The 14,673-nt window shown below is 44.2% G+C and overlaps 1 protein-coding gene across 4 annotated transcripts in view; it reads left to right on the top strand.

Moving 5' to 3' along the window:
- The first annotated feature begins 3,540 nt into the window (after nucleotides 1–3,540).
- The window catches only part of Myo10A (unconventional myosin 10A), a 41,577-nt gene continuing 30,444 nt past the window's right edge, over nucleotides 3,541–14,673 (top strand). For 3 of the 4 annotated variants that reach the window (XM_011139386.3, XM_011139385.3, XM_025302667.1), the window contains exons 1-2: nucleotides 3,541–3,855; nucleotides 8,322–8,406. In XM_011139386.3, the coding sequence (XP_011137688.1) occupies nucleotides 8,386–8,406 (21 nt within the window). In that variant the 5' untranslated portion in view covers nucleotides 3,541–3,855; nucleotides 8,322–8,385. Of the gene's footprint in view, nucleotides 3,856–8,321; nucleotides 8,407–14,673 lie in introns of those variants that run through there. The other variant, XM_025302668.1, reaches the window with a different exon arrangement.

Below are 14,673 nucleotides of genomic sequence, written 5' to 3'. Positions count from 1 at the left end.
AATATAGGAGAATGTCGATGTTCAATTTTGTTTACATAAAATTTTAATCATCTCTCTGCCGAAAGATATTTTTTTTCATAATTTAAGAACAGAATTACGTCAAGTGCAAATCACACGACAATTTTGGAGTCCATTGCGCTCTGGCTGAAATTAAAGTGTTTCATTCATCATGGTAGTTTAAAATATGCGTAAAATATGGTTAGTTTAAAATATGCGAAACATCTTCACCATGAAGATTAAAAGTATATTTCGTCTTTATGCTGAGACAGGATCAAGTTCATGTTGGTTGAGAAATAAAATATTATTAGGTATTTGTTGCCTATGTCGGTTAACTCAGCTCAACGTCTTTAAGTGTAAATCATTTTGTTTGCCGAGTTTATTCATATCATTTGTTGGCTGAGTGTAATTCGGTGTTGATTTTATCGCACACTCGAGTAACATATGCTCGTCCACCGCGACCACTTGGACGCAACACTTGGAAACCGCCGATAAAAAATCATATCTCACCCTTTATCGTGACCGATGATTCTGCCAAGAGTTCGATGACGTTTTACCCCGATTACGTTTACGTAAAATTTTTAATAAAATACGAAACTGTTGAAAAAAAATATTTTATGTTTAGTATTATGTCCAGAGTAACAATTCCAATTGGCAGAACAGAATTAAAAAATATGTCAAGGACGGAATTATGTCAAAATTGATAATTTAAATCGATACAAGTTATTTACAAGAGAAAATTCTCTTCAAAGAATTTGAAAAGAAATATAGGAGAATGTCGATATTCAATTTTGTTTACATAAAATTTCAACATCTCTTTGCCGAAAGAAACTTTTTTTCATAATTTAAGAATAGAATTATTATTATCAAGATTAAAAATTCAAATTGATAAAAGTTACCTCTGTATGAAAAAAATGTGTACATCAAAGCATTTGAAAAGAGATGTAGCAGAATGTCGACGTTTCTTCTTTCTTTCACGTAAAACTTTAACAGACAATTTAACAAAATACATTATATATCGTGGTATATTACATGCACGAAACTCACAGCAATAAGAAACTTAATCCGTTTAATTATAAATAAGGCATGTTCAATCACGCTAACTCGACACACGATGAATTCGATTGATGCAATTTTCAGAAAAGTACACTACCCACTGCACTCTGTGACATCTCGCGGATTCTCAATGATATCACGAAGAAAACCTACCTTCGGATATTATATGCTGTCGTATTATCAACAGTTACTATGAGTTTCCAACAACTCAAGAGGTGCATACCGTGACTGTAGATTACTTATCTTTCGCTGGTAAAGTAACAATATATTACCGCCACCGGAGTTATAGTAATTTCTAACCTCTTTCCTTCTCGTTATGTTCATCCGTACATCTGTTGTTCATCTGTACAATCTGCCTTATCTACTGTACATAACAGCCTTCGCGATATTGCCAATAATAATTTTCCAACATTTCAGAAATTGGGACTAGTATATTATCGCTCAACGTCGTACAGCGACTTTTCTTTCGACAGCAAACGTTACAAATCCCTGTACAAGTAAGTTAAAAGGCGTGCCAAGTCGTTTCTTGCCAAAGAGGGAAACGCATCGCTGATCGCTACCACAGAGGAATTGCTCCGGCTGCTGAAGGCTACCACGTATCCTTCGCTTGTGAAATCGAAGGATGGTGAATGGAAATCTATAGTGCATTGCTCGCATACTTGCGATATTATGGTACGGTCGCATTACTGAGTGGTGGATAAAATCCGCGGGGTCGATCAGTGATCGTCGACTAGATCTTGGAATTATTAATCGACTATCGACTTTAATTACTTTGTAAGCATTTATGTTAATATTTAAGAGGATTTAATATAGAAACAGAAAGGAAATTAATTCAACTAGAATTCATCGCGTCTCTGTTTTCACATATTTTGTTTTCCTCTGTACGTGTGAACAGCCATTACGTCCTATTTAATTTGGGATTTACGGATCCTGTATGTTTACAGTTTGCCTTCTTCATTCTCTTAGTGCTCACAGCGTATGACCCGGACTAAATAAACTTTCGATATTGAAGTAACTGACGTGTATCGTCCTGTGTTTGAAAGCATTAATTATCGTGTTATCAGTTCTCGATTCTGCTATCTAACATCGTAATTTAGCTTCGGATATATTGATCAAAAAATTAAAGTTCATTAAAGCTTGACGCTCTAAATATAAGTATGCAAATAACGCCATCATATTTTTATTATCCTGACGTGATAGAATTAATGGAACGCATGTCCCATTACCGATTTCCCACATTCCCATCACGTCCATGGTAAAGTGGACTCGATTTAATTTAGTCGCCACATGATCAGGAATGTCTCTGTAGAAATAACGGCGCCGCGACTTGCTCGTTACATTTGCCAGATCAGTTAATTAATCTCGGCGATAAATATCTCACGCGTCGAATAATTTCAAATAAGAACTGCGAAGCAAGGGACTCAAAAATTCTCTCCCCCCTTCTCCGCTCTTTTCGTCATCAGATATTTCGTCAGTTTCGCTGCCACGTGGTCGAAACTCGGTTACTCCGAGAGCGACATTGGAGCTTTTGCCAATTATAGAAAGAGGTTCTATATCGAACCCAGGCAACAATAGTCGTCGTCAATAGATGACCTCTTTGAGCGGTTCTGCTGACCGCCTTTCGTGAATTCTATATGCATCGTATTTGGAAAACGAAATGCGCGGGTAAGAAATACGCACCTGCACATACCTGCAACGTGGCGTACACTTGAAACGCGCAACGCGCGCCGACCCAAACGGAGCGTATTTTAAGGAATCCTCAGTGGGCCAAACGTAAGATTTCTCCGCGTCCACTTCTCGGTACTTCCCCCTTGAATACGTTTGTCGACGATTAAATTAACATGTTTCACGTTGATATTGTTATTCAGCGTGTATATCACGTAACCATTTCGTTATTATATTAATATACACAACTATGGCGTCAACATAAATACCGATTCTCGGAACCTTCTTTATATTTTTTATTTACTTGTTGTACGTATTTACACCGGAAAAGGGACGATAGCGATCTCGAATCATTTAATTATATTTATCCACGATATTGTATGTCCCATTTTATTATTACACACAATATATAACATTTAAAAGATACATATCCACAAGGTGCTTTCCCGAGTACATAATAAAATAGCTGCGAAATCTCAGCGGCGACGCGACGTGTCATGTTGCTTATTTATATTTGCAACTAACCTCATGCAATATTGTGTGCAGGATTCTCAGACGGTAGATACGCCGCTGTCTCTCTCCAGCTAATACAGGTTGTTTCACATCGCGAAACTTTCAGCGGCCACGATCGAATCACAAGCGGGCCCCAAGTAGTAGTGGGCTCTGATACCACCTGTACCTCAGCGCGTGTGTAACGGTACACACGCCGCGTACGGTGGCTCCTCATAGTGGCAGTAGGGACTATCTTCCTCTTAGGCGAGGTCGAGCAGCCGCATACCACGATCCGGAATCGCGTCGTGGAAGCAGTTGCTGCTCGATCGTCCGCAACGCTCGAATCGAGAAATTGAAATCGCGCGCACGGAACGGATCCGTAGGCGATTTCGAAGCGGCTCGCGGAACAGCGTGTGACCGCGAAGTGTGATTCCTCGTCTCGTGGACCGCCGCTGCACGATCTTGCTGCTGCTGCTGCTGCTGCTGCTGACCCGCAGCGACCTTGTACCGCGCGCCGAGAGATCTCGTGAACCCCACGTCCCCTGACTGAAGATCCGTCTCTTTCCCGGACGATCGGCTCCAACCGGTTCGTCTTAGGATTCCGGCCGCTCTCAGAATATCGGTGACACGTCCCCGACGTCAGAGGTAAGTCCTGAGCGTGAGAAGCCGCCTGAAAGAAAGTCGTGCCGTGGACGGCGTCGCGATCGATCTCTCCCGCACAAGCGATATCGGAGATTCCACGCGGAGACATCGATGTCCGCACGGGCGATATCGCGTTGCGTAAAGACGTTCTCTCTTCGTGTATTCACGCGTTATTCCGCTCATGACGGATGCGTCGATGCGTGTGACAGTGCAAGATCGGGATTGATTGTTGCGATCGCTCTCCGTCAAATCCGTCGCTTGTAAGAAGTCTTTGCGACAAAGAGAAAGAGAGGGGGAGGGGGAGTTTGAAAAATGCGAGAACTTTCAGTGTTCTTCTCGTACGCGTCGAGTCGGCTCTCGATTGAACGATCGGTGTGTTTGCTGATAAAAATGGCACTGTGCTTGTCTGTCATGCGTATCGCGTCGGGAGCGAGTCTCGTGTCTCGTGTTAAATGTGCAAGATTGAGAAAGTGCAAATCCATTAGACGCTTATAATGGACTCTGTAGCTTTTACCTTTTATTGAGCGAGGTTAATGATGTTATCGGGCGGCTGGTACGCTCTTACACGCCCGGCGGATTTTACATCTCGCTGAGCGGATGTAACATTCAAGTGCTTTTGATCCAAATAAATGCGTGAAACTTGAGCGCCTGGTACCTGTTTTGAGGAATGAACGAAGGTTAAGCCAACACTCTCGACCGGACACTTCTTAGACGTCAGTACCTTACCAAACCAGTCGAGAGTCGGGAAATTTAGCTTGAATTCTAGCCTTGCAGCTCGGAGCTCGTGTCACCGGTGAGCGCTGGTCGCAATGAGAAGCACGAGAAGTAACGAGAAACAGTTAGATTAATGTCATAACAGATACAAATCGAGCTCGCGCCAGAGGGGAAACAAGACAACTCGCGTTCTGAAAATTTCTGCGGAATGTCACGACGCAACGGGATATGAAACCCGATGGGGCTCAAACACCGTGAAGGATCCATCCATTTCGCAAATGTCGAGACAAAGTTCACGCGCGCTCATGCGCGGCCAGCTTTAAAATGGCGCGCAGTGTGTAACGCGCGACACTTGGCCGATGCACGATCGGGCGAAAGTATTCAAGGACAATGCATCCATCTGTGACTGTCACCGCTGGAAGACGACGTCCCCGTTAATCGGCCTCATTCGTGTTCCAGAAATTCCAGCTGAAAACAACGGGCGTAGCGTATCGAATTTGCGCGGCTATAAGAAACCTCGTACGAAAGGTCCCGTTTAGCGATTTTGCTACACTTTTTCCTTGTACAGTAATTTCCGCTAGGGGTTGGGGAGGGGCTGATGATTGCGCAGTAGAACCGTTAGAAATTTTCGACCGCCGTAAACTTCGCACTTTAGAGGCATTGTAGTGTTACTAATATGGAAAATGACGGGGCGGAAATGATTGATCCGGGGAAACGCGGCGCGCGGAATCGCGCACGCGAGCGACTGGCCCCACTCGTGTTGTTGCACGAAAGTCCGATTGTGAATGATACGGAACGGATAATAAAAACTCCTGGAGAAAGTTCTTCCTAAAAGCTGCTTTCCTATCGGAGGGGGCTGGTCGCGCGCTTGCTTTTCGCGCAAAGGCCGCGCCCCGTTCGAAACAGCTACGTCGCCGATCGGACAGTCTCAATCTGGATCGCGGTGACTTTGAAACGAAGCACAAGTGACAGGATGGCGCGTGATTAATCTCCCGGCTAACTCTTATTTCAAAAGGCACGAGAGAGGTGCGATTATGAATTACATAAGATCCTTGTATCACCGCAGTCGGGCTACTGCTTTCTCTGTCTGACCTGGATAACTTGCATCGTGGAGCCTCTATTCTCTCGCTGCCATTAACGCTCGCTGCGGGATTATTGAAGGAGAGAACAAGAGACCGAGAGAGAGAGAGAGAGAGAGAGAGAGAGAGAGAGAGAGAGAGAGAGAATGAGAGAACGAAAATATTTATTGTACCTTGCAATCTTACGTTCCATTCCCTCTATCTGCCTCTCTCTCTCTCTCTCTCTCTCTCTCTCTCTCTCTCTCTTTCTCCCGTCGCGAGTCGCGTAATGAAATAATCTACGTGCATATGTTAACCTTCAGACGTTCAGGAGCTCGTAGCGGACCGAGGGATGAGGCATTGCTAGTTGTATTTCAAAAGCTGCATAAATCACGCGTGATTTTGCCTGACATGCGACTAACTTCTAAAGCAACTCTCTTTCGCAGAATCTTCTATAATTCTATCCTGACACTGCAGTCGAACCGTTTGAAAATTTCTTTTCTTTTTACTAAAGGTCTTGTTCCGAGTAGCTGGTATTGATCGAGTAGTCTAGAGTGCGACGTTGCGATGTTTTCAATTTGAATGTTTTGATCTGACTTAATCCTCGGCATGAGGAACAAGTCAGTATCTCTTGTGCGTGATTCGTGTTTGGTGTTAAATACCTTTCGTTCTGTCAGAAGGCGAGGATGACGCACGGCACGCACAGATAATGCGTCGGCAAAACCGGTCAGCCATTTCTTCGCTTTCCGGTAAGTCGAATCGCCGAGGAAGCCGATGATAGGAGACATCGTTGAAACGGACAATGAACAATCGGTGATGTCGAAAGGCCAAATCGCCCGCCGTCGCCATTGTCTCCTCGTGTTCCTCGTTCTCTGTCAAACGTGGCCTACGCGTTCTCCTAGCTCGTGCTCACGAGCGCGACGCAGATCGAGGGTGACTAACCAAATTAGCATAAAATTGCGAAATGCATTCCGCGGTGAGTACGCGGAGAAGGACGCCGCTTGCTACTTTTACTGGAAGGTTTATCCGCGAGATTTATCCACGCCGAGCACAGCAGTGTTCGATGTGCGCGGGTACACGTCTACTCACACATTGCAATGTGCAGGGCCGGCTTTTAAGTAATGGCTTTATGGAGCTGCTTCTTCAGATTCTGCAGGCATGGAATATAATAATTCTAAAGTCTGGTTTAAATCTGACAATAAATTAAAAAAACGTTTTGGATACTTGAAAAAAATTACAGCGGTTATGATAGAAATATAAAAAGTAACCAACTAATAAAGTAACTGTGTGATACAAACTAATATAAAGTTTGGTTTAGGTCTGGTAATAAATATATTTTAGATGCAATATCTGAAAAAAATTACAGTGGTCATGATAGAAACATAAAAAAGTAACCAATTAATAAAGAAACTGTGTGATATCAACTGATAGAAAATTTGGTTTAGGTCTGGTAATAAATATATTTTAGATGCAATATCTGAAAAAAATTACAATAGTCATGATGGAAACATAAAAAAAGTAACCAATTAATAAAGAGACTATGTGGTACCAACTGATAGAAAATTTGATTTAGGTCTGATAATAAATATATTTTAGATGCAGTATCTGAAAAAAACTACAGTGGTTGTGATAGAAATACAAAAAGTAACCAATTAATAAAGAAATTATATGATACCAACTAATATAAAGTTTGGTTTAAGTCCGAAAATAAATAAATTTTAAACGCAATACCTGAGAAAGATTACAGCAATTAAAGAAATGATAGAATGATAGAAATGTAAAAAAGTAACCAATGAATAAAGAAACCGCGTGTGATGCTAACTGATATCAATAATAATGAAAAAATTATATATGTATATAAATGTGATATTTATAAATTAAGGCTATGCCACATTAATTATTAAGTAATACAAATAACATAAATAATAAGATTCGCGTGATATCCCACAGGGTAACGACGTGTCATTATTTAATCATTGCGCGGTTTATCTTTAGATATGCATTAGAACAAGTACATTTCTTTTCACGTAGTTTAGGACAATAGAATGGTGTCATGGAAAGTATATATCATGTATATAGATATCTCGTACATGTCATAGAAGTATAGATACACGCGTGGTTAAGTGTATATATCGCGATCTTGCGAAGTTAAATAGTTGTTGCGACACTTCCCATATTTCCGAACATGCAATTATGATCGATATCAAAGTACGCTCGCGCGCTAATGTTTCTTCAAATACAGGATAGAATAACAGTATCATATGTGCCAGACATAGTTAGCTGAATTATACTATTAATCTTTGTAATATTTAATATTTCCTCATCTTTGCAATGGAGCTTCGATGTGAGTTTCAATTCGAAGATTTTCTCACTTATGTCACGATTAGGCATAAATAAATAAATATATATGTACAGATATGTGTCGTTATAACGAGAACTTGAGAAGTGAATCATCGATATTCTTCCGACTGTACCGGAAGTCGCGGGACAATCGCGAAGAACAATTGGTTGCGGGTTCCGGTGCTTCCGTTATATGCGATCGGCATATATCTTTTCTTCAGAGACTTCGGCATGAAGAATTGATAAACAATTTATTTTCAATATTGCGCATAAAATAAACTGAAAGTGAAAAGTCGACAGTAATTTCGACGTTTGTCTTATTCGAATGATAGTCAGTCGAACTTCTTTCTGTTTCAGAACAAACCGATTGTACAAAATGCCGGATACTTTCACACGGAAGTCGATTTAACGTCGCTTCAAGATGTATACCGAGTGGCAAAAGGTGAGTTCATGTTACTTCTATCTAAGCTAAGCAGAGCATTCAAGTATATCTATTCAGTATTAAAATTCACGAATATTACTCAGCTACTCGAAGTAACTGGGTATTTTGCTATAAAAAAACTTGCTGGTAATATCCTGCTAATAACATTTATCATTTTTAATTGATTTTCTAGTAATTGAAATGTTCTTTGATGATACCACAAGTGAAAAGAAAATATTTCTGATTCAAAAAAGTTATAGCGAAGAAGTTGGCGTGAAAGAACGAAAATATCATCTCTTCTTAAGCTTCTTTATTGCTTGTTGTTGCTTAACGTTGCGATTTCTCAATACATGGACCACAGGACAATAATTTGTCGATTTTCACGGCGTTACGCAATGTTTACATAGTTATGATCGCGAAGGGATTGTTGCGTGGTCGGAGTCAATGATCTACGCACATGCAATTGCGTTGCTGCCCGTAGCGATCACTTTCGAACGCCTCGTCCGACGTCTTCCGTTGCTAGCCGAAGATCGATCAACGTGCCGATCGATCTTCGTCGACTTTGCGAAACGAGACTAGAAAACACACGGTCAGTTCAATAAACAATCATCACCGTTGAAAAATGCAAAAGAAGCTTTTTACTCTAGTAAAACAGTATTAAATTAAATCAATATTAGGTAGACAATACTGACCATCTAAGCATATAATCATGTACTTTCAACATAACTAAAAACTTAAATGAAAAAAACAAAACTGACTCTTTTACAAATTTAACAAATCCGTTTCCGAAATAATTGAGTCCAAGAACATGCAAATACAAAATCTTTGAAAATCTTTGAAATCTTTGATTTCTTTGAAAAATCAACTTGGCCGTTTTTAATACTTAACATAATATCGATTTTATAAATTAATGTCTCATGGCGGCTCTATGCGGAGTGTTTAAAAAAAGGGTTCAGAACTTTAAGGGCAGATGGTATCCATAAAATGGAGGAAAAGAAAGTTGTTTATAATTCCGGCAATATTAATTTTTCGACCCATGTTTATTAGGAATTTTTTTCTTTCATTTTATGAGCGCTATCTGCCCTTAAAGTCCTGAATCCTCTTTATAAACACCTGTATGTGTATACAGAGTGTCCGGGGTCTTTTGGAAACGAAAAATTGTGAAGATTAATCAGATCAAGCTGAGAGAGGAAAAGTACTATTTTATAAAAATCACTGAAAATGACCACATCTAGAAGTTCTTTTGATAACTTAAAAATTTGAGTACTTATTTGCAAAATGGTAAAGAAAATTTTTGTCAAGAATGACCTAATTATATAACGGCCTAACGACAAGTTCAAGATTTAGGGTTCAAGGTTCAATATACTCATATCTATCGCTAGACATACACATATATATAGGATGTTCGAGATTTTTAGCAAACGAAAAATTGTGAAGATTAATTAGATTAAACTGAAAAGAAACAGAAAAGAAAAGTCATGTACTATTTTGTAAAAATCGCAATAGTTAATAAGTTATTAATTGATTAAAAATGATCACATCTAGAGGATCTTTTAATTGACAACTTAAAAATTTGCGTACTTATTGCGACGAAATGGAAAGAATTTTTTTGCTCAGAATATATATATATATATATATATATGTAAGCAATAAAAGGCACATTGGAAAATTTAATTGAGTGAACGCGTTAGGAATGCAGATGCATTGCGAGCGCTAGACAAGTAGCGGCTTCTCACTTTTACTTTGCTTCCCGTGCATCCAACAGCATATAACGAGCAGCGCAATAATTGAGGAAACATTCGGTGCAAGCGTGGGGTATTAACAAAATGAATATTAAATAACTGATATTATCGAAAATAAAGGTATGAAGCTTACGAATTTAACGAGTGGATCCATTCTTCTCTTGTTGCTCGCGCTCGGGGCTGCCATTTATACTCAACAAAAGAAATATATATAATATATATAAGAAATAATTCATGCACTCTTTTCTGACGAAGAAAAATCACGTCTTCGTATTGGTCGAAGGATTAAGGATTCATTTGGTAAAGAAAATGAGCGATGAAGGGTCAATCTCGTAGGCGAAGAATGTGAAAAATGTGGCCGTCGCAAGCCGATCCAGCCGGGAAGGAATAAAAACGAGAGAGAGAGAGAGAGAGAGAGAGAGAGATAATCGCGCGTCCCATTTCGAGATTGCGCTCATCGCGCGCCACAATCGACAATTTCTATCTCTCTTCTGCAACTCGCCACGGCCGCTAGGCAGAATCGCTTCCCTTCGCTTCTAGCTACTGCTGCCCATATCCAACGTACGTTATGTGCATGTACGCGGGCGTGCGCGCGCGTATTTAGCGCGTAATTTATATAAGAAGAAAGGCACGCTTGGTTCCACCCCAAAGCGTTTCGATCCACTGGCGTCGGTAGTGTATGATTTCATCTTGTTCAGGACTCGCAGGCGAGTACACTGGCAAGTCCGCCTACAAAGTGTTGACAAAGAGGACGTGATGATGACCGGGCAAGGGGACAGCGGTGAAACGCGATCAGGTGATGATCCGTGTGGTACATTTGGTGAAAAATGTGGGCCGCTTTCGTGGCACGGCCTAATTAGTTCGTCTCAATTAAAAACGCATACGCCACTGCATACGCGAGGCAATTGTTGCGGAGAGGAAGGCCCGCAACTTCCAGTGCCGCGTCGAACATCCTAGAGTCCGCATCGCGCTATCATCTTCAGCCTCGAGAAGGAAGGTGCTTTCCCCGTGGAAGAAGCCACCTCGGCGAAAGCGTCGGTTCTTTTTTTTTCGGGAAGGTGGGGGGAGGTGTGAGTTCAAAGATGACGGAGAAAAGTATCGGCGGGACTAGGGACGACAACGTCGTGGTGACCGTTAGCGAATTCCGCATGTGCAGCACGGATTTTTGCCAACTGACCCAATGAGCCCGATGGAAGTTCGTGTGGCCTCCTAACTTCCTTTGGCCGAATTCAGCATGCACGACGACGCGGGTCCCATTCAGCGACTTAGGTCGCGGTCGCGATCGTGACGAAATTCTGCGATAAGACCCACAATCGCGAGCGGCTGCTGCAAATAGATCTGGAACTCGAAGGGAACGTCGAGCGACAAACGCAAGGATGCACATCGGGAGCCGATAGATGTAGAGCAACTGGCAGCTTGGATGAACGAGCGAGAGTCGAGACCGGGATATGCGATGACTCCATCGCGGTACTCAATTACAAACGGAGGAAGAACATGGATTCATCGGCCGCGAATTACGACTTCGTGAGCGGTTACGGAGCCTCGCTGTGTCCGTTTACTTAGTTCAGTCTGGTGCAACAAACGGTGTTGAAGCCGTGTGTATGTGTGTGTGTGTGTGTGTGTGTTGCACGTACAAGAAACTAAGTTTAATTTAATAAACAACACAAATACTCCATGAGACTCGTAAGAGTAAAAATAATCAGTGCAACATCGATATTAATGCAGGGCTGGCTGTATTAATTACTCTCGTGTGTGTTGTGTTGAAAAATTCCGTATAATCATGAGGAACTGTAGGGAGCCCTCATAAAGGGGCACTTAATACTTTTTTCTGTACAGAAAAATCGATGAGCTGGAATTTTCCGCACTTTCCGAGTGGTTAATCGCAGCCTTACGTGAGCGATCGCATCTCGCGACGAGTGAAAGATATGTGTCGCGTGTGTTCAATACTCGGGTGCATCCGAGAGAGTTGTACGGCGGGCATTGACCTGAAACGTTGCATGCATTCGTCTCCCACGAAGAGGCTATTATGTAAATCGAGCGAGCTTGAAAAATGCAATCGAAACACACTCAACATCGCCGTAAACGGAGGAAAGCGCAGTCGCGTTGCGGCCGATATTTATAAAAGGAAAACGGAGAAATATACCTGTGTCACGTGCCGCAGGAGTGATTGCAAGACTGAGGATAAACACACACTCATCCTCGCGTAAAGACCCACACACGAGCGTGCCCCTCTCTCGCATTTCCACGATTATAACCCATAGAAATCGAGATTGTGTGTTCGGGCGCACTCATACACACACACACATACACACACACATCGCCGCGTCGTGTAACGCGCTGCTAATGCCGCGTCATTGATGTACGTATGACGGATGTACGCGAAGATAAACACGTAGGTACTTGTCGCGCCCGTATGGGACACGCTCAAGAGAAACCGATCGTGCTTTTAACCGTAGTCCTCGCCATTGACCCGCGGATCAATCCGATTTTCATCGGCGCCCGGTGACGATCCGAGCTGGCCGAGTGCTGTGCGGCTAACGGAAAGCGAGGACCTCGCTCAGATCGGCACACGATGCGTTAGAGTGTGTGCAGTAAGGCGCGGACATTAACGGCAAGGAGATTCGCCAAGAGAGAAATCACGACGGCCAGGTAAGCGGCGAGCGGCATGCCTTGCAGATGAAGCGCTCGGCCGGTCGCCGATACTCTCGCCAGCGATGGCTCACACGGATCCGGCAGGATCGGCCACGAGGCAGCAGCAACGGCGCTGGTCCGTGGGTCGATCGTCGACCTCGCGGAGTCACTTTTCGCCACGCTCCTCGGAAGCTTTCTACGCGAGCGCGGAACCGTTATCCGGCCGCGGCGGACGAGCGTTGCATAATGCGAGTGGCAGCGGCCCAGACCCAGATTCGAATTCCGCCCCGGATTCCTGCGGCGCGCCGGAAGCAGCCAGGAGCAGCAGGCAATACCGGATTTCCGCCCGACCGCCGCAGGAGCCGAAGGACCGGCGGGCTGCAGCGACCGGCGATCGGGAGCTTTTTCACACGGTGCCGCGCGGCCTGGCGGTCTCCAGGAAAGAGATCCTGCGACGCAGGTGCGTGAAGGACGAGGCTGAGCTCCCGCTCGGACCCGCGAACAGGGAGAGACCGAGGACTCTGCCGTCGGTAAGCAGGAGGAGACCTCGCCAAGACGCCGAGCACACTTCTTCGTTCCTGAAGAGAGTCTCCAGGCAGGATATCCTGCGGCGACGTGCAAGCGCCGAAGCGAATCCGCAGTCGAAGAACGTGACGAGGATGTCTGATAACCTGCAGAATCCGACTCGCTGGACCAAGGAGGATCACGATCTCCAGCGGCCGTCGACCTTGCCGAAAATTGTGCACTCTTCGAGGTCCACTCGGCTGGACGAGTACGCCACTTCGAGGACGAGAGAGCCTGCCAGCAGAGAGGCGCCGATCTACGGCAGGATACGCCGGCGAAAAATGTCGTTGCCAACCGGCGCCACGTCCCTGCGCGAATCCGCGGCTTCCTTCAGCAGCCTAACGAGGTTCTCCAGGACGAGGACGAGTGGCGAGCGCGCGGAGACGTCGAAAGTCGTCAGGCACTTGCGGGATCCTGTTCCTGACCCACTTGGCCGATTCAAGTATCCTAACGATGACGCCAGTGCTGACGACATCATTTACGCGAAGGTCACGCGCAAGGTCTCCAAGCAGGCGTCTCAAGAGCATGAGGAGAAGCAAGAGTCGGCCGATAAAACGATGTCCAGGCGGAGGATAATTGGCAACGTGGCTCATACGGATTCCTTCGAGCGCAGGATGCACCAAGATCGGGACCAAGACGTAGTCCAGGTGAAGCACGACGCCATATTGGTCTGCAAGGCGGACTTCGAGCGAGTGCGTAACTTCAAGGTGCGGAAACACGACTCAGGAAGTACGAATGCGTCTTCTCGAGTGGGTTCACTCGAGCCCAGAGCGCGAAGAGACTCAAGAACGGACTCTTGGTCTCGCAACAAGTATCCCCGGGCGGACTTCACGTCAACGAACAATGAGAAGCAAGTGAGGTGCAGATCGAAGTCGCAGAGTGGATTGATGATGGAGAGTCAAAAGGAAATGCCAAAAGCAGCAGTCAGACCGACGACGCTGCCGAGCTACGTGAAAATAGGCAGGAAGACGTCGACGGTGCTGTCGACCAAGGACGCGAACGAGCCACGAAGAGCTTCGAACGCGGGATTATTGACGAAGCAGACCAAAGAGAGGTCGAATTATGTGAAGAAGACGGCGACGCGCGTCCCGACGCACGTCAGAGCCTTCAGCGACGCTAACAGCGTTCGATCTTGCTCCCCGGCGACGTCATCGTCGATATTCGGCTTCTGTACCGGGAAGAGGAAGGCGCAGGCGTCCTCCGTGTCGCGCAGCTCCCCATCGTGGAACTTGAGAACGGTTTGAATATCCGAAAGTCGCAAACAGTATTGCAATCTACTGGAAAACACATTCGTTCCCCTGAAATTTAGAATCCATAGAAAGACTTGATATCTTCCGAACAAATGTGGGTT

Source organism: Harpegnathos saltator, unplaced genomic scaffold, assembly GCF_003227715.2.
Source record: "Harpegnathos saltator strain DR-91 unplaced genomic scaffold, Hsal_v8.6 scaffold51, whole genome shotgun sequence".
NCBI classification, from domain to species: domain Eukaryota; kingdom Metazoa; phylum Arthropoda; class Insecta; order Hymenoptera; family Formicidae; genus Harpegnathos; species Harpegnathos saltator.
Note: the sequence above shows the minus strand (reverse complement) of the source record. Positions and strands in the feature narration are given on the sequence as shown.